Below are 26,016 nucleotides of genomic sequence, written 5' to 3'. Positions count from 1 at the left end.
GCTGCAGCTACAAGGCGCTCCGCAAGATGATCGTCAATGTTGAAGCTCCCGCCCAGTGCCGACTGTGCCGTCCTACGAGTTCTCCACTTCATGAGAATGCAAGCACACTCCGCACTTGTGTATCTTAACTCCTCCTGTAGACAGTGGCAGACCCTCGAATTCTCGATTGCCTGAGAGAGAGAGAGAGAGAGAGAGAGAGAGAGAGAGAGAGAGAGAGAGAGAGAGAGAGAGAGAGAGAGAGAGAGAGAGACCATGGTACTTAACTTCCTGCTGCTATTGCAGACGGTGGCAGGCCCTCGTGATTCCTCACCTTGTTATTGATAAAGCATCAACGGCCAATCAACAAGGGGGGGGGGGGATTGCGACACTCAATCGAGGTAGTTACTACTACCAATTCCCTAGTTTCAAAATTTGGCAAACGACACTAGTTGGAATCTACAACATAGACCAAAGTTAATATCTTCATTTATTGACTGCCTCAGAAAGGAATAGACATTGAAGCTCTTGTAGTTTATTCATTTGCTCAATCGGAACATTAAGCAAGGCCCGACTCTATGTATCCATGGCCTTAATATGGGGATGAAGATGACAACTACAGCCTGCACATAAGTATTTCATGCAACCAATCAAATTCCTCCTACCCCCTTGTCATGTAAAGCAATTTAGAGAGAGAGAGAGAGAGAGAGAGAGAGAGAGAGAGAGAGAGAGAGAGAGAGAGAGCTTAAAATCTAATGACATTGTAGAGATTAAGATCCATATCATGCAATCAATAAAATAATTCTATATATAATTTTGAACATAACTTGTGTGCACAGCCTCTCCCTCCAAAGAGCAAAGAACAACCCAAGTGAAGTTGTTGGTTGAGCAGCATTCAAGTGTTCTACATGAGTATATATTGTCAATGTGCTTAACTCATGGTTGAGCATCAGGCTGTGAGTAGATGAAAGACGATAGACCATGATGAACAATGATACCATTTGTGAGGACGTATAAAATTTAGAATGGTGTTAGTATTTTTTTGGGGTACCATTGTGGCATAGGTCCAATCATGATCAATGTATAAATGTCAACCCAAAGTGATGAGCTACCAGATTAGGGTATAGAACAACATGAACGGTAACTCTATGAGGTGGGCTTTTTGGTCTATGTAGGAGCTAAGCCACAAGATTGGCAATCTCTCGAGGGGAGAGGGGGGGGGGGGTTCACTTAATAATTATGTGACTATTACATGAGTGATGATAGAAGGGGTTATTTATTTTCATTTTTTTCCACATTTTTACATACAGAAGGGTACCATAAAAATTTGAGAAAAAAAATTATAGATGATTAAGGAAAGGGTGTATTTTATTTGTCAAAATTCACTGATAAGGAGGTTTAAAAATAGTCCTTGAACACATGCAATATACACAATCTATACATAGTGACCTCTTCGAGGGCAAGACTCCACATCTACTTCTCTTCACCTCAATCAACTCAATCACACATGCCACGATTACCATAATGCACAACATCACTAATACCATCATGCAACACACTAATCACCCAAGTGTACACACATAGATCTATCAAGCATTCACACTCCAATCAAACCTACATGTACACACAAAGAATATATGAAAATCACACAAGATTAGAGAGGATTAACCACTAATTAGTAAAGATCTAGCTAATCAAAGAATCATAGATAACCAATAGAGAGTGAAAGAGGCATAGTGAAAGAGAATTAAGCATTGAGTAGTGTTAATCATACCACATGAGCAAGGAGAAGCTCAAGACCTCCATAGCCATACACCTCATGATCTCTTACTAGAGGTGAGAGGTCTCAACAAATGAGACTGAGAACTCTAATTCCATTTAAACAATGCCTTATATCCTAAGGTTAAAATGTGCAGTGTCTGGGTGTCCAAGGGGCCTACAGAGCTCCACACTTACTTTATCTACAACAATCACACTAGCCGACATATTCTTCACAGCTTGGAACTCTCATTGAACCCGTAACACATTACAATTATTATAATAACTTGAAATAAATCGAGAATTTACAATATAAGATCATATTGGAAAAATGTGTAAATCCAATCTTCATTGCTTCTTTGTATTTATCCTCCTTGATGTGCAGTCGCTAGATGTGGGCCATTTTTAGATCTTGTTAACTGGAAACGTTTCCACACTTACTGTATCTACAACTTAGGTACATGAATCGACATGTTCTTTACAACTTGAAACTCTCATTGAACCTGTAATACACTACACTTATTATAGTGGCTTGAAATAAATCAAGAATTTACAATATACGACCATATTGAAAAAATGTGTAAATCCAATCTTCACTACTTCTTTGTATTTTTTCCTGATATGTAGTCACTAGGCTTGGGCATTTAGTAGATCCTATTACTAACGTCAGCTCCATACCCCGCTCCATACTTACTCAAATATGTAACCTAAGCACACTAGCCGCTATGTTCTTTAGAGGTTAACCATTTGTTGGATCCAATGCCTATATTCAAGAATGTGGGAGAGCTCCTCTAGAAGACAATCATGGGAATGAAAGACAATCAAGATTCACGAGATGATTTGCAGTCAGTTGGAAAGATGCCAGAGCTGTGGCCTTTCACCAATGCAGCTGGCCAAACAAAGCTTCCAAGAGTGCCATGGGTATTGCGAAAAAGTGAGGAACGACAAGTCAACAGGGTGATTTCAGAGTTCAGGACGCCAACAGGATATATGCGATGTCTCAAGACAGCATTCACCCGTGACGATCAACTGTCAGGACTGAAATCGCAGGACTGGCGTAAGTTCTTGCAATTTATTCTTCCAATTGCAATCAAGGGGTGTTTAACGGAGGAAGTGTGGTCCTGCATATACAAGATTTCAGAGCTAGTGCGGTGGATCTCTTCCAAGGAGATATGAGAGGAATCCATTGCAGTCACAAGGGCTAACTCCATTGAGGCACTTTGCATGATTGAGATGAAGATGCAATGGATGAAGACAATCTGCCAGAATGAGTTGGGGTAGAGTTATGTCTGCAATTAGAGATAGACGATGACACGGTGCAAGATCTTATCGATGATGCCTAACTACTCGAGGCCTGTAAGTGTTTATGTGAAGACGTTGATTTAAAATTAAGCTTAAAGTTAATTTAAACAAAGGTGTTCTGACGCTTTCTTTTACTTTCTTTGTGCAGGACTTTAGTATGGCAGACCACTATCCAGATCCCGCTTCTATGAGTGCAGATGCATTTATGGGCTTCGTCACATGGATGATGCCCAGTCAGATGGCTTTTGCGTCTCAGTACTGGGTAGCTTGAGGCACTGATACTACGCCTCCGGGCTTCACATCCGAGGGTGCGACGCCTATGGGGGAGACATCTATGGGGGGGACGCCTATGGAGGGGGGAACACCTGGGGGGGGGGCACGCCTATGGGTACGATGCCTGTGAGGTCTCCCATCACGGTCGCTTCGACACCTAGGGATACGACAGAGGTGGGTACGTCCTCATCTCCGCAGCACAGGCGTACTCGCCGATCTCGCCGATCGTCAGGTGGAGGTGGTGGTTGTTGTGGAGAATGGTCCAGAGATGCTTTGACCCCTCCTCGCTTACGACCCCCGTCCTACCCAGGCACACCTCTTGACACACCGCTTAGCACACATCGGACACCTTGGGGGGCACACGATCTTAGTGCCTCCAAGCTCTATACTGTATGGGCAGATGGTTCTGTTGACATGGATAGAGTCGGGACTGAGATGAGACAGCGGGTTCACCACCTCACGGAGCTGCAGTTTTCGACCAACATTCTGACGCCTTGGCCTGATCAGGATCGCAACAAAATCAATTATATAGTGGAGGCCATCATGAGAGAGTATCAACCTGCTCCGGGTTCAGAGGATATTTCGAGGAGGTGGATCAAGGGTGTGGCATGGGACACCGTGAAACATCGTCGAGATGCAGCTCGTCGGGCTTTCAGGACCGACTTGCAGAAGCCTTCGGGCATCCCACACGAGACGTGGCAGTAGATCAGGGAGGATGAGCGGACAGCGGACACGCGGTTCAGACAGCAAAGTCAGGCCGCGGAGGTACGACAGATGACCAGGGGGACATCTCATCTTGGCAGCGGAGGCTTCAATACCTTTCGCTATGAGTTTGTGAGTTTCCAATCCAATCCTAGCTATGACATTTTTTTAAAATGCGATGAATCATGTATTCTTAATTACTTTGATTTTTGTATAAACGTAGAATCTTGCAATGCATCGAGCCTCGACATGCCAGGAGGAGACATATGGATATCGCAGAGGTATTTATGAAGTATTGAATGATCTTGCTGTCGTAGGAGAGCCCGTAGACTCGGAGGCCTTAGAGTCTTGCTGATCGATTGAGGTGAGATGTTAATATGTATGAGTTGATTTAATTAAATAAGTATATGTGAAGTAATATCAATACTAATTTTGTGACTTGTCTTATGTGCAGGTTGTGACGCGTAGTCATTAGTGGATTTAATATATATGTTTTGTGAGACACGGACACGCTTCTGTGTCCTTTTTTTCTATAGACATGGTTATGGTTATTGTTCTTGTATAGACATGGTTATGGTTATTGTTTTGTTTATGGTTATGTTTAAATTTATGGTTATGGTTATGATTATTGTTTTGTTTATGGTTATGGTTATCATTATGGTTTTGATCAATATGGTTATGGCCGGTTATGGTTTTGCACAAAGTTCGTTATATATGAAGTTCGTTATAGTTATGGTTTTAATTTGGTTATGGTTTTGCACAAAGTTCGTTTCATTTCTTTCATTTGCCTTAAATCTCATGTGAGATCCTACATGGATATCATGTAGGAGGCGTATACATATGGTTTTTTTAAAAAAGTTTATGTTAAAACAAATTGAAATTTGCCAAAATTTCTACGGGAGCACGATTAATTTTGGTGCTGCTCGCTTTCTTGGGCAGAGGACAGGCAGTCTGGCTGTGGGTGTGTCCATCTTTTCGCTAGGCACAGGCTAGGCTGCCTGTCCTCTGCCCAAGATTTTTTTTTTTGAATCACTCAAAATCAATGATAATTACAATGCCCTTAGACAAAATAATGTTTATGAAGAGTTCACACTATGTTTTGTTAATAGGATATAAAGTATGTTGAGCTCGGGCAATTTTGAGCGCATTCACATACAAAGTTGCCCCAAAACACTAAAAACAAGAAAACACTCTAAGTCAACCATTCGGTAAATAGTGTTACCTTGTGACACCTTGACAAAAGTAAACAACTTCAAAAACTATTATAAAATAGCTTGCATTGATCAAGATCAAAATTGTAGCACCCCTATGATTCTCTGGCATTAGATATTTACTTGCGGACGCCCCAAAGCCTGAACGAGTTTTACTTTGGACAAAGCTACCAGTGGATAAACTCATGGTCCATTTCATCTAAATCAAAACTTGCATTGATCAACATAAAAAATACAACACATTTATGATTCTCAACATTGGATATTCACTCTCATGCCTCCTAAAGCCTGAAAGAGTTCCACTTTGGTCAAACTTGCATGGTGGATAAACTCATGGGCTGTTTCATCTAATTACACAAGCACCTAAAGAAACACATATTTTAAATGCTTCCATGGTATATATCCAAGATTCTTACCCTCTCGCTTCTAAAAATCCTCGCATGTGCATCGTGGAAAATTAGATAGAGTGATCGAGTAAGTCACCCCTTTTGCCAATGATCTCTCCGTGACTGATTACATACAAGTATTACTTCTTTTACTAGTTCTACTGACATGGTCCTTCCCAAGTCAATCCTGCATTGGAAGTCTTTGTTCAACTTAGATATCCACTTAAAAATGTTGCCCTTTCCATATTTTGGGCAAAAAGCACTAGGTACTCTACTTGGAGCACGAGTGCCTTTGTCATTTTTATGGGTATACTCCAGATGCTAGTTCAGGAGGTGCCAAAACCATCTCATGAACATTCCATGTATGCATGTTATTGGTATTCCAAAACCAAATAAATTCGTCTCTAACTCCACCTAGATTTGAGTTTGAACTGGGTATTGTCAACGTCCCCAAAAGCAAGGGGTTGGCACTCCATTCTTTACATCAAAAAAATTCTCATTTATGAACCGATCACATCGATTCATTATGAAGAGGATGGGGTCTAGGAGGGCCTCTTTATTTGCCATGAGATTATGGAGGTGATTAACATTTTGAAAAATTAATGCACTCCATGTGTGTAAGAATGGTGGGTGTGTAAGAGTGGTCAAAGGATGCACTTTTCTAAAAAGGGGGTGGACAAATTTATGATGTTTGGACTTTCATAACTCCTACATATGGTCTCCAATTTGATGAGAAATTATAAATCTGTAATCTACACGCCGAGCTCTTTTCATAGATATGTTACATGATATGGTTTTACCTGCTAGATTTTAAATTTCATTTTGGGGGGAAATTTCAATTCAAATAAACTAAAGGTTTTGCCTATTTGAATTCAAAATTTTTCCTTTGACTTCTTTCTTAATACAAGAGGTTCGACTCCCTTAAATTACCCAATAATGAGGCCCTCCCACATATTATTCTCTTCCTAATGTCTCTAATCGCCAACAACTCCAAAGCATGTGACCTTAGACCCTCGCTTTGTTCATCTTATTGCCCATATACTCTTGGCTATTGTCATCTCAGGCCAAGAATTGGTTACATCACGAGCTTCATCTATACATTTTCCATAACTACCAATGTAGACGGTTTCTGTGACAAATTCAGGCCTATGGCTGTCCTCATCAAGTTGCACTTCTGCATCAATAAAGATCGGTCTTTTTTTTTCTAATTCTCTTCTCTCTTGTGGGAATTATTTTCATTTTAGGAATATTGAAACCCATTTCCTCCAAAAAACACTAGCATAATCAGCTAGTTTTTTTGCAATTGATATACCTAAAGCACAATGCATAAAGCATTCTTCCAAGTTCTCTAAACCTGATCCCACAATTTTTTGGACACCTTTAAGATATGCATTATATCCAACCATGTTTCCAAACATGGAATCTCATTGTGAATGGCATGATCGTCACCAGTGTTCTAGAATAACGTAGTTGACCCTTGCAAATGTCCGCATGATTCTTTCAAGAGACACATCTCCACTTGCATCATAAGATTTTGTGCTCTTATTGAGACGAAGGACGAATGCACTTGGTTGTGTGTCATATCATGGATTGCTCCCAATGAAAAGCACAAGATCTTTCTTTGCAAGATGTGACGTTCTTGGCACCTCTAAAATAAATTGTGCAAACTACAATCCAATTAGCATTGGCTTCATAATCCATAAAGCCTCTAAATTTTGGCTTGTCAACGCCTACATCATTGACAACCTTATAAAGCATATTCTAAAATTCAATTTGAGAAAAACTTTTTTCTACTATGAAATCACAAGTAGCAATGGTTATCAACTCTCGTACAAATGGGTCATACACATGTGCAAACATGGTTGACCATCTCTTTACATGATGAACATGATCGAAATGGATCCACACATTCTCAAGGTTATGGCCTGGCCTCATTCTATTAACCAAGTCAACTAAAAAAAGCACACTTTGTATGTAAGGATATCTACTTTTACTCTTAAGGTGAAAAACAACCTCCAAACCTTTTGCAAAAATGTTCTTTGACTTATTTGCGCTGTCCAAGTTCTTTCAATTCTTTGTTTATTTGATAATGGGGTGATTGTATCCAAAAAGACTGCAAATTCATCAACACCAATGGTTGTTGAGAGAGGCTCACCTTCAACAACTACTTTATCCTTAATGATGTCCTATGTTGTCATGCGCTCCAACTGCTTTGCAGTTGTGAATGGATCTAGAGTAGCACGTTTCTCTAGCAGTGCATCAATTTCAACCTATGATGCTCTACATTTTCCTTCTCTACAAGGATGTTTGTGTTCACCCAAATGAAGAACGCATCTAGTGTCATGTAATTATCTCTCAACAAAGAGTAGTAGATAACATGAAGACAAATGGAAACACATTCTGGAGCATGAGAGCAATGCATACAACTCAAAGCTCCATATTCTTGGGATACTAGCCCACATGGTGGAGACTGTACTAATTGACCTTTCTAATGAACTTCATTACATGTATTAAACCCAATATAGTATCGGTAGCCAACATTTATACATTTGAGATGTCCAGAACATCTGCTAAATCTCACAGCACCCAAAAATGAATCTAAACTACAAGTGATGTAGTCAAAGGTGTATATAGAGGATGTGTAGTTGCATGATATTGACACCTCATGATCATGATACAATGCAGAGATTGATTTGGGCAGTCATGGCTCAAAGGGTGTTGTGGAAGGCATCCACCATTTGTGCTGTGAAACTGTTGATTAAATACTTTAAGGTGGATATCTCAACACATGTTAGCTTTGCCTTTTCAAGCAAACAAAAAATATCATCAACAGATTGCCACACACAGGCACGCTTAATTCCTAGGGATACTTTGCTACCTCTGTAGGTGGTAATGTCACACACCTTTTTCCACAATTGAAACTCATTGGGACTTTGGGAGTCAGAATAGTCTGAAAGAAAATGCCTAGCTTTACTATCACCCATACATATTTTTTTAGGATGATCCTGTGTACTTCTAGATGCCTTCTTATCCTTTGATAACTCAAATGCACCCCCATGTAGATCAACATTTGATAGAATAGATTCTAGTTCTCTTATATACTCCTCTTCTTTCTGTAGGCCCCATATTCCAAGCAGAATTAATATGGAGCATAAGCAACTTGTCAAGAATTCATAGACAGGCATGAAGAGTGCACACATACACATTTATCAAAGGAATCGATAGAATAGGATCCCAATTTGGATCATCCATGTCTCGATTAGGGGGTACAGTCTGGTTATTAAAGCTGAGGATACCTTGAAACCATTGTTGTAGTGCTTTACCCACTGTTTGTGTAGTGGGCACACCTTTCGTAGAGTTGACTGCAGCTTTGCCACCCTTACCCTTACCACCCTTTGACTTGCTGGACTTTGCACCCTTGCTCTTAGTTCCTAATGAGACTTTTTTGTGGCAGCAACAAATGCATGGAAAGAGGATCATTACACCTTGACCCTTACATACACTTGAGTGTCATAATAATCAATATCTAATTCTCCTAAATTATTTTCTCATGTTAAATTGATCATTAATATGGAAAAGTGCCAGGGGGAAAAAGATAGAATATTGATTAAGCTAGCAGACCGGGCCACAGTAGGTATCCAAAGGAGGGAAAATAGGGATACAAAGGGGGGGACCATCTGCAAAAGAGAAATGTGCAACAATGGGCTTAAAAGACCCTAAGGTTCAGCCCATCAAGACTTCCAAAATGCTAAGTTTCCAAAATTCAAAGGTTGTGTCCAAAGGCCAAACACTAGGGAAATTGGATGCTTAGTGTGTGTCACAAAAAGTCTTTGTCAATCCCTACATAGGAGGGGGAGAGCCTTGCAAGTAGGGGATGAGAGAGAAACTCACACACACACACACAAGCTCCCTTTACACAAAGGGAATGAGGGACACATGTCAGTCCCTAGCTCATATGCCCACAAGGTGTACCCAATTCCTATTGGATGGCCTTGGAGGTGGACCAATGAGAATTAGGCTAGAGTAAATCTAGTTTAATTAATTTAAAAAAACTTAATAGAATAACCAATAAGAACTAAGCTCTCTAGAATACTATTGGACAGTCTCCCAAGGGGACCAATGAGCATTCAGCAGCCCAATGGCTTGCCTGATTCCTATTGGCTAGGAGGCAAAGGGGTCCAATGAGAGTTTAGTTGATTAAAATAATTACCTAAATCTCTCACAAAAGGGGAAAGGGGGACACATGTCAGAAGGCTATCACTTATGCTGCTTAATTACCATTGGCTAAGCCTGGGGAGGTCCAATAGGATGCTAGCAAGAGCAAATAGCAAGAGGGGTCGACCAAGAGAGAGAGGGGGCTGATTTTTGCAAGGAATTATCACACACACACTCACACAATCTCATGTGTGAAGTAAAGAAGACTCTCTCTCCTTCTCAAGCTTTAATCGAAAGCTTATCACCTACTCCAATCTTGTGAGAAGGAAGGCCTACACCAGTGCAAATCCAACCAAGAGCCAAGCTTCAATGCATGCTCATCTCCTCTACCATGCTAATTACTAAGCTAAGCTATGCTAATATGAGTAATTATGTGAGGAGATGTACATATTTCTCGTAAGAATACTCCTTCTTCCTCTCAATCTACTCTCATACCCCACTAGCTCTCACCATCTTCGAAGGTGTGTGAGGTCTTGGGTCTGAGATCGTGAGTGAATTGATGTTGTGTTTGATAAGTGTTTTGCGTAGTGCATGAAGTTTCCATCTTCATTGCACTATCTAGTATTGAAGGAACATAAGAAATTGTATTGTAAAAATGTATCTCTTGATGGGAGAAACCATAATACAAAGCCTTTTGGAGGGGGGACTGTCTCCATGCAAATCCGGTCCTCAACTGTTGTCAATTGCTTAATTTCTCTCTCTTTTGAAGTATTGTTCATGCTATCTAACTAGGTGTTATGCCTTTTGTTGATCTCTCCACCTAAGCACTCTTGTTATTCTCATTAGGAATCTATTCTAATGAAATACTGACTATGTTCATGCTATTTTTCACTACACACAAGTTACTAGGCCATTAAATGTTACATGACAGTTCTCAAGTCTTTTGCCAAATGTCACTCCCCTTGGAACGTACCCAGACGTGAAACCAACAATCATTGTCCTTCTTGTTGCCAAATGACGTCAAAGATTGGGGTGTGATTAAAATACCATTTGAGGGACTCATGAGTCTCATGAGGGAGATAAAAAGTTGCCAGCCACCAAATATTCTTCTTTGACTGAACACCTAAACAGGTGTTTCCCTTCTCATTGGCATTTAGCTCAACATCAACGCCCATCAAGGCTTTGTTCATAAGCGTAACACTTACCCTTTTGAGCCATTGACCTTTGATAATGTGACACTCATCAAGCTTCATCACAAATATAACTTTGCCATCACACTCTTCCTCTATCAACCCATAAAATCTGATCACTGACTCTTGGAGTTTCAACAAGTCAACATAGAGATTATTGAACTCGTTATTGTAACGGAAGGATTTTCTCTCTTCTAATGGCAGGGCACCCTCCACATATTGAAATCCACCCAACAAGATTGTAATATCATTATTAGATCACCTTTTTGCAACACTGACACTGTTAGGTATTGAGAGCAACCTAAAAAAACCTTTTGCTTTGTGACCTAGTGTGACAATTCTATACAAACCTTTGTAGGCCTTGAAACTTATTCATGTGCTGTAACACACCTCCATCATCTCTTGAGGTGACACAATGCTCTTTAGATCATTGAAATACTTTTGGTGCAAAACGTTACCAATGCTAGTGTTGGATCGATCATCCAATAGCTCACCAACTCCTTTGGATTGGTGATATACTGCAACAAAGTATGTCCAGTCGTTTGAGCATTCAAAATAGATTCCCATCATCATCCGTGTTAAGTTCCTACACATTGAAATAATATCACAACAACTTGCAAAAAATGTAAGAAATAAGAAGCTTGCATTTGTATCTCTACCGAGTTTGATGGATACGTTTCTTTTGAGCTCCATCGCTTGTAGATAGCATAGACATTGCATGTCTCTTGCACTTGCAAATGTGGTAGCCCAATGAAATTTGTGTGAGAGAATCGATTCGCCGATGCATATTATGCATCTGTGTTGTAGCTGAACATAATTGTCTAGATGGTGCTCTTAATCCATTTGTTTAGCTGCTTCGTCTTCTCGTTGGCTTCTCCTCCAACTTGCAAAATGTCTTTCACGTACTTCTCTTGCAATGATGAATAGACAGCACTGAGATGTTTTCTTGCTTTCCTTTCATTGAAGAAAGCTGAATATAATCTCCAACAATAGCCAAACAATCTGTCTCTCCCATATCCAATAAAACACTACTCCTCAGTGACGTTACAAAAGGGTGGTGATGCATTGGTCATTGGATTGCCAGGGTAAATATGGCTATCAACCCATAAGTTGATTGCCTTGCACCCAAGGTTCCATAGTTGATCTCCAACATTGAGATTAGATGTGCCAAGTTGCACAGTAGCGTACTCCTGCTCTAAATTAGTAGTTAATCAATATCATTATGTCTTGTTAGTAATGTCATGTAGTGGTAGGGGATTGAATGACATTTGTGTTAGCTAATCAAGAAAATTAGAGAGAGAATGTGTAATGGTGACTGCTACAAGCAGGTGGTGAAGCTGGCTATGGAGGAAAGAAGTGGAGAGTACTCAAAGATAGGAGAAAAGGATTATGCTATGGAGGGAAGAAAGAGAGGGAGTGCAACTCAATATCCTTTGAATTCAAATTGTTGATCATGAGTGTAGAGAGATAAATGTTGTTGCACACAGAGGTAATGCATTTTTTCATTGCTCTCAGCTGGAGCTGGAGTGGGACAAGCATGAGAGAGAGAGAGAGAGAGAGAGAGAGAGAGAGAGAGAGAGAGAGAGAGAGAGAGAGAGAGAGAGAGAGAGAGAGAGAGAGAGAGAGAGAGAGTTTTATATGTTAGAGAGAGAAGAGGGGTAAAAAAAAGACATTTTAAAATTCATTTACCCACCTCTCTTTTGGGTTACTAAATAAACTATTTTCAAATACAAAATATGAAAATGGCTTTAAAAAAAAATCTCAGCATAGGCCTTTTTGCCCTCTCTTTTAGGCTTGGTCCAACTTGGCTTAAGCTTTAAGCATTCCCTTAAACTGCCAAATAAAGAGGCCCTCCTATATCCCATTCACTTCCTAATGGACTTATCATCAATCTTCTTCCTCCTGGCATCTAGAATATGAGCAACTGCCAAGCAACCAAAGACTCTTAAATGATGTACCTTTGGATGTACCTTTTGTAGGGATTCATATGGTGCAAGTCCCTTCAAAATATCGATAGAAGACATATTCATAAATTAGCATGATGTGTGTTGATAGCTTCAGCCCAATAGCTACTACTAAAACTTTGTGTTAACCCTCACGGGCACCCTATCACCTTCAACTGACGCTTTATTATTTATTTAATTGAGTCATGGATCGGTCTTGTCGGGCCAATAGGTGTGTAGGTGATCACCAATGAGAGGCGCACCATTTATCTTATTTTTATAGTAGTTTTTCAACGATCGGCCACTGTGGGAGCCCATGTGTGAATGGATCAAACTCTTATAAAAGGTCCATTTGACCTAAAAATCCTCATTCTCTGAGGTGTAAGCTAAGAAGTACTCTTGCTCCATCTCTGTCTCCTTCTCCTTCGTGTGCTCATGTGTATATGTGCGTGTGTAAAGTGTCTCCTTCTCCTTTGTGTGCCCATGTGTGTATGCTTGAGAGAGAGAGAGAGAGAGAGAGAGAGAGAGAGAGAGAGAGAGAGAGAGAGAGAGAGAGAGAGAGAGAGAGAGAGAGAGAGAGAGAGAGAGAGAGATCATTGTGGAAACATCAAGGCAGCGAGGCAATTAAGCGCAACATCGGTGGTGGCTCCTTCTTCTACGCAGCACAGGATCCTTGACGACAGAAGCATTAAGCGGTGAGTGACACACCATTGTTTCTTTGATCTTGCTAGGACTGTCTAGTTGTGTGCTTGCACCCTTTCGAGGCTCGCACATGTTGGGGTATAAAGCCCAATGTGGCTGCCCAGGTAAGTGGGCGGGCCGCCAGGTATGTACACATATTCTTTTGTTAAAACCTAATAAGAACTCACTATGCTCTACACATTACAGTAGAGCGAGTTCACCATATCGTCGTGCTATTCTTCTCGCACTCTCTCTCGCGTCACACTTTCGCTCGTACTCCTTTAACTGGTATCAGAGCTCAGATCGAGGCTCCGGGCAGCACTGCAGGAGGCTAGAGTCACCAGCTCAGATTGGAGTGAAATTCGACAAGCGAAGACACGGCCCCAAATCTTGTGGGAGAGGCCATAGGGCTTGGTGTTCTCAGAATTTCATTCTGAGGTCATCTCGGCCACCGTTCGGCTTCGACAAAGTTCTGCGCAGGCCATTTTCGACTGCATGGTGTCGGTGGGTGCAGATCCGACTCTGCAAATTTGGGGTTTCGGCCTACGACTGCAGGTGCTGAGGATATCGGCACTCCCAGAGTGCTGATTTGTGGTTGTCTACACATCGAAGGACGGCTCACAGTTCTTGGAGACGTGTCACATACAACACGAGCGCATCTACACACAGACTGTAGGCGACATCCACTAGTTCATTAGGTAGCTTGTGTTTGTTGCTTGATATTCTAGATTTCATCCTGACATTGCAGGTACTTCCACATGGGATGTATTGTCAGAGATGATGTATGTCTGTTGAGTCACGCAGCAAACAACCGCCGCAGCGATTATAGCATACAGTGGGAAATTTGTGGATGTATGAATTTGTGGGAAGTCTATGTACTGTCAGATTTATTGCAGCCTTTGTTGTGGTATGGTCAGGCAAGGTGCCCTCATACAAGCATCTCAGAGTCTTTGGCTGTGAGGCATATACTCACGTTGCATAGGAATTTAGGATCAAACTTGAGCCAAAGAGTAGAAAGTGCATCTTTCTAGGCTATGGTAATTCTGGTGAGATGGGGTACAGACTTTGGGATCCCGAATCCAGAAAGGTTATCCGCAGCAATGATTTTCACTTTAATGAAGCCAAATATCATTCTAAACCAGAGAAAGTTGAGGAGATTAGAAGAGTTGTCTTCCAAGAAGATGTACCTGCACGTGCAAGACAAAATGTCAGGGCTTAAGAGGAGCAAGGACAGGATAGATTGGAACCACAGGTTGTGGCTGAGCCTGAGCCACCTATTGTGCGTAGATCTGGACGTGTCACGTGACCTCCTGATAGGTTTGTTCCATCTATGAACTATGTCATGTTGAGTGATTGCAATGAGCCTTCATGTTACAAGGAAGCAGTGCAAATGAAGGACTCCGGGAATTGGCAATTGGCCATGCAGTCAGACATGACAGCTTTGCATAAAAACCAGACATGGAAGCTAGTTAATTACCACGGGGCAAAAAGGCTCTACCCTGTAAATGGGTTTATAGGTATAAGATCACCGCTCATGATAGTCAGCCAAAGTACAAAGGAAGGCTTGTTGCCAAGGGCTTTAAGCAAGAACAAGGCATTGACTTTGATGAAGTCTTCTCTCCGGTGGTCAAAATGACTACATTGAGATGCTTTCTTGCATTGGTTGCCATATTAGATTTGGTGTTGCACCAAATGGATGTCAAGACAGCGTTCTTGCATGGTGATTTAGATGTGGAAATTTACATGCAGCAGCCAGAAGGGTTTGTTGAGAAAGGCAAGGAAGATTGGGTATGCCAGTTGTTAAAGAGTCTTTATGGATTAAAACAATCACCGAGGGCATGGTACCATAAATTCCACAAGTTTATGCTTTCTCAAGGCTACAAACGTAGTGAGTTCGATCACTGTCTATTAACAAAGAAGGCTAAGGATGGTAGTTGGTTGATCATTATTTTGTATGTGGATGACATGTTGATTGCTGGCAAGCACTTGGAAGAAATTTCAGCTTTGAAGTCAAAGATGGCAAAATCGTTTGACATGAAAGACATGGGTGAGACAAGTCATATACTTGGTATGCGCATTGAGAGAGACAGATCAAAGAAGTTTATTTGGTTATCTCAAACAGAGTATATTGACAAGGTTTTGCAACGTTTCAATATGGAGAAGGGAAAGGCATTGAGTGTTCCATTGCCACCATATGTGAAACTTAGCAAACAAGATTGTCCTGTGTCTGAGGAAGAACATGCTGAAATGGATAAGATTCCATATGCGTCTGTAGTGGGTAGTTTAATGCATGCAATGATTGCTACTCGCCCAGACATTGCATTTGCAGTGGGAGTAGTAAGTTGATACATGTCAAACCCAGGCAAGAAACATTGGGAGGCAGTGAAAGGAATATTGAGATACCTGAAAGCTACAAAGAGTATGCGTATATGCTATGGGCGTCAGGAGCTAAGTGTAAAGGGTTTTACATAATCAGATTATGCAGGTTACTTAGACAACCGAAGGTCTACGTCAGGGTATGTCTTTACATTGGCTGGTGGAGCAGTATCATGGCGTTCCAGATTATAAGATTGTGTTACTCAGTCTACTACAGAGGCTGAATATGTTGCAGCATCAGAGGCATGCAAAGAATCAATTTGGCTTAATCGACTAGTAAGAGATTTGGGAATCAAAGAAGAGATGCCTGTGTTATATTGTGATAGTCAAAGTGCTATACAATTGGCTCGCAATCTAGTTTATCACTCAAAGACAAAGCATGTGGATGTGAAGTATCATTTCATCAGGGAAATGCTCGAGGATAAGCAACTTCAGCTTGTCAAAGTTCACACCACAGAAAATCCTGCTGATCTACTTACAAAAGGACTTCCCTCAGAGAGCTTTGCGCATTTTTGCAAGCAGTTAGGTGTAGGGTAGTACATCACTTCTGTACATCTCTTGTATATTAGCTTGTATAGTAGCTTCTCTCACACTTAAAATACCACATTGGACTTTAAGTGGGAGGTTGTTGGGGTATAAAGCCCAATGTGGTCGCCCAGGTAAGTGGGCGGGCCGCGAGGTATGTACACATATTCTTTTGTTAAAACCTAATAATAACTCACTCTGATCTACACATTACAGTAGAGCGAGTTCACCATATCGTCGTGCTCTTCTTCTCGCACTCTCTCTCGCGTCACACTTCCGCTCGTAGTCCTTCAGCACATAGTGTACAGGCAAGTTCCTAGCATTTGAAACGTGTGGAAAAGCACACATTTTTGGCACCATTGTCGGGGGCTGTATTCCACTAAGCTTGAGGAGCACTCAGTGCTACCTCAGGAAGCTTTCACTTTTGCCATTTTTGGTTTTTTGATGAGTTGTGTGAGAACTATAAAGTGACTGCAATGTGCAATTTTAGCACGTTTTTGTAAGCTTTGTTAAGTGCTACAGTGTACTTGTTTTTGTTAGATTTGTTAGATCTACAATGTGCAAGTGTTAACATATTTGTTAGTTAGTGGTTGTATAAAAAATGTGTAGTGGACAGTGTGAGCAGTATAGTAGACAATGAGAAGGTTGACTGTCTGTCAGTGTGCAGTTCTGTGTTAGAGCAGAGGTAATTAGTGCTAATAATATGTGTTAGCTACAAGGAGGCTAGACAGAGCTACTAGGAGCTTCTTTGTCACATGTGAGCTCGATGCCCACATGACAACATTATCCACAAAAAAATATTTTTGTGAGGGCCATGCCTGGGGACAGCCGACTGTACCATCTCCACATGGATGCATTGTGATCTCCGACATCCCTCCCGCTTGAGGCCGACACCAAGATAGGACTCCTCTTGCTCTTCAATGCCAACTCAAGGGGGTGATAATATTCACTTTCTCTCATATGTATCCCTTAGCCCCGAAGAACCTTTGCTTACCAATCAGACTTACCAATCGAAGTCATCAGACTAACTTGGAACTCAACCTTCCAGGGTCAACTGGTGGGAGTTCTCTAATTCACCCTTGGTTCAAGGTCATTGATGATTTTTTCTCGGTTAGGACCGAGAACAGCCATCAATGTGTTCCCCTAAGGTGAGTGTATTATAATCTACACAAATCCCTCGATTCCAAGTTGATCTCCGCTCCGTAGATCGAAATCCTTTTTCCCCGCTCTGGACTTAATTGCTAAGACAATATAAAATTGGGTTCAACTTTCCGGCCAACAATTAACCCTCCGGAATCCGCCCACCCACCGAACCGTTTGATAAATGCAGCTTCACAAGCTAGTACTATGATACTAGAAAAAAGTATTCCAATCATGGTGAACCAAGAATACATTTCAAGCATTTGAAAGCAGCATGCAAACTGTTATATACCCTTGCAAATGTGCATTTATCAGGTTGTTTCCACCTTTTTCTTTATAGAATATTTTTACTTCCTTTTTCCTTTAATATTAGTAAGATTATCTAGTTATCTTTCAAGCAATCACATATACTTCTCTAGGCATATCCCGATCCTTGTCCCACGACTCGGGTATCCTGTCTCCTCCGCCACGTGAGAAGGCATCACCTTTACACAGATTCCAATTCTTATTTTTCTTTATCTTGTGTGGGAGAGGCTTCAAAAGTAATCTACTTTAGGTTCCTTTTAAATCAATAATTCTGAGAAGAAGAGCAAAGGTCCGGTTGATGAGGACAATTGCGGAATAGCCCATTTAGGTTCCTAGCCTTTCCAAGGTTCCTTTTTCCCAAACGATTTGAAGATTTCCTTAATTAAATCACATCCTCCTCCCTTATCATGATCCCTCCATGGATCCTTTTCCCTTCCTCCTTTTTCCGTTGGCATCACGCCTAGCTGTACTAGGCCGATTTCCAGACGCATTCGCGGGTCACATCCACCCGGCCGGGACACACTCCCATTCAATCCCATTTCCAGGGCAATGAATGAACCATGAGCTGTCGTGCTTCATACGATATGGGATGGCCTTCTTGATGTAGGAATCCACCTATACCTTGTATGCAAGCATCCACTATCACCTCAAAGGTTTTTTGAAAATCTGGAAAGAACAGGTTCACTGGCCAAAATCTCCTTTAATTTGTTGAAGGCTTTATCCCTCTTGTCTGACCAGATAAAGGGTTCCTCCTTCTTAGTGAGTTCAGTGAGAGGGCCTGCGATGAGTGCATAGTTTCTAATAAATACTCTACACCATCCTGTGAGGCCAAGAAATCCTCGTACTTATGAAATAGTCTTGGGAATGGGCCACTGAACCACAACTTCTACCTTAGCTGGGTCGGGAGAAAGACCATCCTTTGAAACTATGTATCGCAAATAGGCAACCTTCTCTACAAAGAAAGAGAATTTGCTACGCTTGGCATAGAGTTGGGCTTTTCTGAGAATCTCCAAGACATGGTATACATGTCTTTCATGATCTTCTCTAGTCTTTGAATATATAAGGATTTCATCAAAGAAGACTAGAACAAAATCATCTATCTCTGTCCTGAAGAGGTAGGTCATGAGACATTAAATGTGGTAGGGGCATTAGTTAGGCCAAAAGGTATGACAGTGAACTGATAATGCCGAAACCTTGTGTTGAAAGCTGTTTTTGGAATATACTCCCTTTTTATCCCAACTTGGTAATAGCCTGACCTGAGTCAATCTTGGTGAAAAATTTGGAACCACCGAGTCGTTCAAGTAGCTCATCTATGCGAGGTAAGGGATACTTGGCACTGATTTAGGCCTTGAAAATCTATGCAAAGTCTGAACATTCCATCCTTCTTCTTTAGGAAGAGTACAAGAGCACCCCAGGGAGAGACACTCGATTTGATGAAACCTTGTTCCAAAAGCTGAGTCAACTGATTCTTCAGCTCTATGGATTCGGAAGGTGACATCTTGTAGGGAGTCCTTGCTATTGGTTGGGCACCAGGAATGAGCTTGATCTCGTGTACTAATTCCCTATGTGGTAGAAGAGTTGTCAATTCCTCTGGGAAAATATCTTGATATTCATTTACCCATTCAGGCTCTAATTCTTCTGATTCGGTCTCTAGTTTATTGAGCCTTATAACAAAAATTGACAGTCCTTTATTTAACCCCTTAACCAAACGACTTGCTTTGACCACCTTCAGGGGAGCTTTCCCTATTCTGCCTTGCACTAAGACTTGTTCATCCTTTGAGTTTGAAAAATAGATGCTTCCTTCGTTGCAAGGGATGTTGGATTTATCTTTGCTCAACCAATTCATCCCTAGGATTCCTTCAAATCGGCCCATCTTTAGGATTTAAATCTTTTTTTTTTTCTTTTCTATTATGCCAAAAGCTTTTACATCTTGGGAGAATAATCAATGATAAAGGCATCAAGTTCTTTAGTAAGTTAAAGACATCAAGTTCTTCCATTTGCTTTTGGACAATTCGAGTACTTCCTCTTCTTGAGAGGTCCACATCATCTGCAATTTGAGAAGTTATTTTCCATTACCTCACCCTTTTCTACAAGAGTCAATTAAAACCTTTATCTATCCAAGGACAGAAACTGCGCTTTGATACCACTTTTGAGGGCCATGCTTGGGGACCATCGGCTGTACCGTCTCCACATGGATACACCGTGATCTCCGACATGCCTCCTGCTTGAGGCCGACACCAAGACATGACTCCTCCTGCTCTTCGATGCCAACTCAAGGGGGTGATAACATTCACTTTCTCTCATATGGATCCCTTAGCCCCGAAGCACTTTTGCTTACCGATCAAACTTATCAATCGAAGTCATCAGACTAATTTGGAACTCAACCATTCAGGGTCAACTGGTGGGAGTTCTCTAATTCACCCTTAGTTCAAGGTCATTGATGCTTTTTTCCTGGTTAGGACCGAGCACAGCCGTCAATGCGTTCCCCGTAGTTGAGTGTATTATAATCTACACGCATCCCTCTATCCCAAGTTGTTCCCCGCTCTGTAGATGGGAATCCCTTTCCCCCCGCTCTGGACTCAATTGCTAAGACAACATAAAATTGGGTTCAACTTTCTGGCCAACAATTAACCCTCCGGAATCCGCCCACCCACCGAACCGTTCTATAAATGCACCTTCACAAGGTAGTACTATGATACTAGAAGAGAACATTCCAATCATAGCGAACCAAGAATACATTTCAAGCATTTGAAAGCGGCATGCAAACTCTTGCATACCCTTGCAAATGTGCATTTATCAGGTCGTTTCCACCTTTTCCTTTATAGAATATTTTTACTTCCTTTTTCCCTTAATAGTAGTAAGATTATCTACTTATCTTTCAAGCAATCACATATACTTCTCCAGGCATATCCCAATCCTCGTCCCAGGACTCGGGTTACCTGTCTCCTCCGCCACGTGAGAAGGCGGCACCTTCACACAGATTCCAATTCGTATTTTTCTTTATCTTTTGTGGCAAAGGCTTCAAAAGTAATATACTTTAGGTTCCTTTTAAATCAATAATCCCGAGAAGAAGAGCAAAGGTCCGACTGATGAGGAAAATTGCGGAATAGCCCATTTAGGTTCCTAGCCTTTCCAAGGTTCCTTTTTCCCAAACGATTTGAAGAGTTCCTTAATTAAATCACATCCTCCTCCCTTATCATGATCCCTCCATGGATCCTTTTTTCTTCCTCCTTTTCGCATCAACATCAGGCCTACCTGGACTAGGCCGATTTCCAGACGCATCCGGGGGTCACATGATCCACCCGACCGGGACACACTCCCATTCAATCCCATTTCTAGGGCAATGAATGAACCCTGAGCTCAAGCATAGACCAGCGGTTATCAGTCCTAGCCAAAAAGGACCATGCCCCGTTGTATCCCACAGGTAAACACTTGCGTCGGCCTTTTTCTAAACATGAAGGCAAGTTCACACTTAAATCGCTATGTTATGCTAGGGTTATCCACGTCAATCTTCTCCGTAAAGTTTTTGATCCTAATTTAAAATTTAGATTAAGCTCCTTGAGTTATAAACCATTAAGTCCTAATTCCTTTTAATTTTCTATTCAAACAAGACCTTAAGAAAACAATGAATCTCATGGAAGTTTAAGGTTTTGTCTCTACGTAAGTTTCAAGTTATCTCCAACTTCGATGAATCCCATTTTGGTCCCTTTTCATCATTTGCTATCCATGGGGCATCTCCATGGAAGCATTGGGAATTTTATGTTCAAGCAACAGGGTCACGACATCCGTGAAGCTATCCCCTTACTCCCCCCTCCTTCGAATTTGCAAAACAAACTTGAAATGAATAATGCATATGCTTTCTATAATGAATTTTTTTTGGTTTGTCTATGCGTGGTACACACAAAAATTTGAAATGCACCAACTTGCAATCTTGAGCAACTAATCAGAACTTCCTTTAAGTGCTTATGCAAGAGTAAAACCCTTCTATGCATGGTAGTGTAAAATGGCAAAGTTCCTAAGAGTGGACTTGCTAGTGTATCATAAAATATTCATGTAATAGTGTATGAATGATTAACAAATTCTTCTTTAGAAAGGGATTTAGGCGTAGCTTTACTACCTTGGAGAGGATTAATCAAGTGGCTTAAAGAGGCTGAAGGTTTCAGAACCTTAATGTGTAGATAGTAGGGTCTTCTCCTTGCTTTGGAAGAGTAATGGCAAGTGTATTGATGTGGCCGGATCTTTTCCGCTTCCCTTTGCTTGAAAACCACCAATTTAGCGATGGGAATAGAAAGAGATTAAGAAAACTCAAGCTATGGAAAAGCTTGTAGGTTAAGAGAGAGAAGGTGAAGAGGGTAATGGTAATTTGGATTATGGTTATGGATTCTCTTGAGGAGATAAGTGTGTATAGGGTGTGTGGAAGAAGGAGGATTAGCTATGGCTTTCATAGCTCACTATCAAACTTGCAATTTCCAAATGTGTAGAGAAATGAAGTGAGGTGAAGCGTAGCAAAGTATAGCGAAGTGAAGCGTAGCAACGTGTAGTGAAGTGTAGCGAAGTGTTTAATGAGTAGGAAAGGCATCCTTTTAAGATTAATTTTGATAAGTCTCTTAACTTATCGTGATACGTTAATTTTACATATTTCAATATCCTTTCTTGCTTTTCAAAGCTTCTCCAACAAGCTACTTATGCAAGAAGCTACTTTTTCTACAAGAAGCGACTTTTTCTACAAGTGGCTTATGCAAGAAGCTACTTCTCTAACAAGTGGCTTATGCAAGAAGCTACTTTCCCTACAAGTGGTTTATTGAACAAGCTACTTTCAACAAGTGGATTTTTCAGCAAGTTACTTTTTCACCTTACCATTATTCTTTCTTTGTTTTCTTATGCAATTTTTTTTTCTTTTCTTGAGATAAAACTAATATCCCATGCATTGGTTGTATCCACGTTCCCACGGTAAAAAACTGAAAGTGTCTCGTGGATATCTTTGCATTGGTTAGATCCATGTTTCCATGGTTAAAATTGAAAGCGTCTCGTGGGTAGCTAGGGTGCTTTACTTGATCGTATTCGGAAAATCGACGGCTTAGATATGTCATCAAGAGTAAGGCTGAGAGGCGGACCTTACAAACTCCCCAACAAAAAAGAAAGAGCTATCCTCCACTCGAAACAAATAAGGAAGATGGGAAATCTTCATCTTGAAGTTACACTTTTGACTTTTGGGTAATGCTAATTTACCCTTCCTTGGCTGGCTGGCCTATATAAGGTGCACTATATTTTCATTTCTTCCAGTATTATTCCCTTTGTCTTTCACTTTGCTTTCCATCCCTTGTCAAAATTCCTTAGGTTTGTCTCCTTACTCATTAGCTTATGCTATGGATCGGTGGCAAGAGATAGTTTTATCTGTGGCCATTCCTTATCTACAACAAACAAGTGAATCCGGTGAGGAGAGATTTTGTGGAGCGATATGGGCACCTGCTATTTTCTCACTTGGGAAGTTCAGTAGCTCAAACCAAATGACGGACATTTCAAAGTGTAACAAGGGTGACCCTTTGGGGTTGGGATCACTTTCGTAATAATGTCTGTTTGGCTATGGTTACTGAAGCTATGGGTTTGGGTCCTCAATATTACTGCGTGATGAGGTCAATGCATCGAGGTTGTTCATAATGAGTCTTTTTTCTTGCTTAATTCCTTCCTCATCAAAAGATATATCTTTACCTTTGGTTTACCACTTAGAGGGCCCTTTAACTTCACATCTCATACTAGAGAGATTAGTGCAATAATTTCACAACGAATCTTTTCTATTGATGAGAGGCCTAATATGTGTCCTGCTTGTGATAGTTGCTTTTGTGATCATGTAATGGATGGGCTTATTGACCTCTAGAAAATGTATCTTTGTTATATCCCTTAACAAGTTCATCATGTTCTAAGATCTTGGTGCCTGTCTTAAGTCCTTCTTTCTCTGATTTTTCTTGATGGATATAATGAAATTGGTTCTAAGTTCTTATATCTTGTATTTGATAGAAGTCCTTGAGAGAATTTCATACTTAGCTAAATCTATTTATTGATTTTGTAATTCCATACACAGATCCAAGTCATAAGATGTAAAGGAAAATGCTAATCTCGTTATTATATCAAAAGATCAGGTTACAAAAGTTCAGTAAGATAGAACTTGGATTTGTAGTTATGTGGGCTAACATGGTTTAGTTTGAGTACAAACGAGAGGAGAATCTTGATCAAAAAGATGAGGAAACTAAGAAGTAAGGCGTTCCCAATCTCCCAAGAGGCATCTTCAATGGGATAGCCCTTCCATTGGACTAAAACCTCTCGAATTGTTCGGTGTCGTAGCTTCCGCTCCTTCATGTCTAAAATTTGTTCTGGCTCCATCTGGCATTATTCTTGTGTGATAATAATAGTATCTTCGTCATTTAGGATGTGAAGGGGATCTGCAACATATCTTTTTAGCAAGCTAACATGAAAAACATTGTGCACATGCAAGTGAGGGGGTAAAGCGAGTTCTTAATATTGGTCCCCTATGCTTCTCAAAATCTCAAAGGGTCCACAATATCTATAAGCTAACTTCCTGTATTTTCCCAATTTGAGTGAACTTCTCTTTGGCTTGACCGTTAAGGAAAACTCTATCTCCTGCCTTAAAAATCCGGGGAGATCTATGTAAATCAGCATAACTCTTTTGCCTGTCACTTGCTCTCTTAAGGTTCTTCCTTATTATTTTGATTTGACGATCTATTTATTCAAGTGTATTATTTGCTGCAGGTATTGGGAGATTTGGGTCGGCCATTCTAAGTGGAATGATACAGTCTTGTCCATAAAGAGCTTTGAATGGTGACATTCCTAGGCTTCTATGGTAGGAAGAATTATAAGAAAATTCCACTAAGGATAGAAACTTGATCCAAAGATGAGGTTGCTAACTACAATATGATCTCAACATATCTTCTATGACTTGATTAACTCTTTCAGTTTGTCCATCTGTCTCTGGATGATAGGCTAAACTTAGGTTTAATTGAGTGCCTAAGGATTGGAACCTGGCCTTCCAAAACTTAGAGGTAAACTTGGCATCACGATCACTGATTATCCTACCAGGAATTCCATGTAGTTTGATAATTTCTTTTACAAAAATTTGAGCAATATTTGCTACAGAGGTAGTGGTTTTGAATGGGACAAGGTGAGCTACTTTGGTGAGTTTATCCACCACCACAAAAATTGAATCAAAATTTCCAGCAGTCTGGGGTAACCCTGTTACAAAATCCATAATGATGCACTCCCACTTCATTGTAGGTATATCCAATGGTTGTAGCTTCCCAGGAATCTTAACTCTTTCAGCCTTCACCTTTTGGCATACCAAACACTTCTTAACATACTCTAAGGTATCCTTTTTCATCTGAGGCCAATAGAAATTCTGTTAAAGAGAAGCAAACATTTTGTGATAACCTAGGTGAGCTGCAAGGGGAGTTTCATGAGCTTCCTTTAGAATTTGCATCCTTAAGCATGTAGGTATGCACAATCGATTCCTGAAGAATAAGAGTCCATCTTGAATAGAGTAGCCTTCGAGATATCTTTTCTAAACTTGAGCTTGGATTTCTTGGATCAACCGACCAAATTGCTCATCGGTTTGGAGGGTGTTTTGAACTTCCTCGGGTAGAGCTGAGTGTACTAGCGTAATGGCAAGGGCCACTACTCGTCAGCTCAGTGCATCTGCAGGTTGATTTTCCTTGCCTGGTCTAAATTTGATCTCAAAAGTGAACTCTTGGAGAAATTCAACCCATCGCCTTTGTCGCATATTGAGATCTGGCTGGGTGAAAATCCACTTGAGACTTTTGTGGTCAGTAACAAGCTCAAACATCTGACCTAGAAGATAGTGTCGCCACTTGTTGAGGACATGAACCACAGCTAGTAGTTCAAGGTCATGGGTGGGATAATTCTTCTCATGAATCTTGAGCTGTCATGATTCATAAGCTATGGGATGGCCTTCTTACTGTAGGATTCCACCTATACCTTGTATGCAAGCATCCACTATCACCTCAAAGGTTTTTTGAAAATCTGGAAGTTTGAGAACAGGTTCACTCGCCAAAATCTCCTTTAA

At 40.8% G+C, this 26,016-nt stretch overlaps 1 protein-coding gene across 1 annotated transcript; it reads right to left on the bottom strand.

The window, feature by feature from the left end:
• Positions 1-19,230: 19,230 nt before the first annotated feature.
• LOC147440342 (uncharacterized) lies at positions 19,231-19,797 on the bottom strand. Its single transcript, XM_086483287.1, has one exon. The coding sequence runs from the start codon at positions 19,795-19,797 to the stop codon at positions 19,231-19,233; it is 567 nt and encodes a 188-aa protein (XP_086339413.1).
• Between the last annotated feature and the right edge of the window lie 6,219 nt (positions 19,798-26,016).

The sequence above is a fragment of the Adiantum capillus-veneris genome, chromosome 15 (assembly GCF_014529385.1).
Source record: "Adiantum capillus-veneris isolate H3 chromosome 15, ASM1452938v2, whole genome shotgun sequence".
Lineage (NCBI taxonomy): Eukaryota > Viridiplantae > Streptophyta > Polypodiopsida > Polypodiales > Pteridaceae > Adiantum > Adiantum capillus-veneris.
Note: the sequence above shows the minus strand (reverse complement) of the source record. Positions and strands in the feature narration are given on the sequence as shown.

Excerpts from the sequence above, each read along its gene's own strand:
- LOC147440342 (XM_086483287.1), bottom strand. The coding sequence starts at position 19,797 with ATGGGCCGATTTGAAGGAATCCTAGGGATGAATTGGTTGAGCAAAGAT.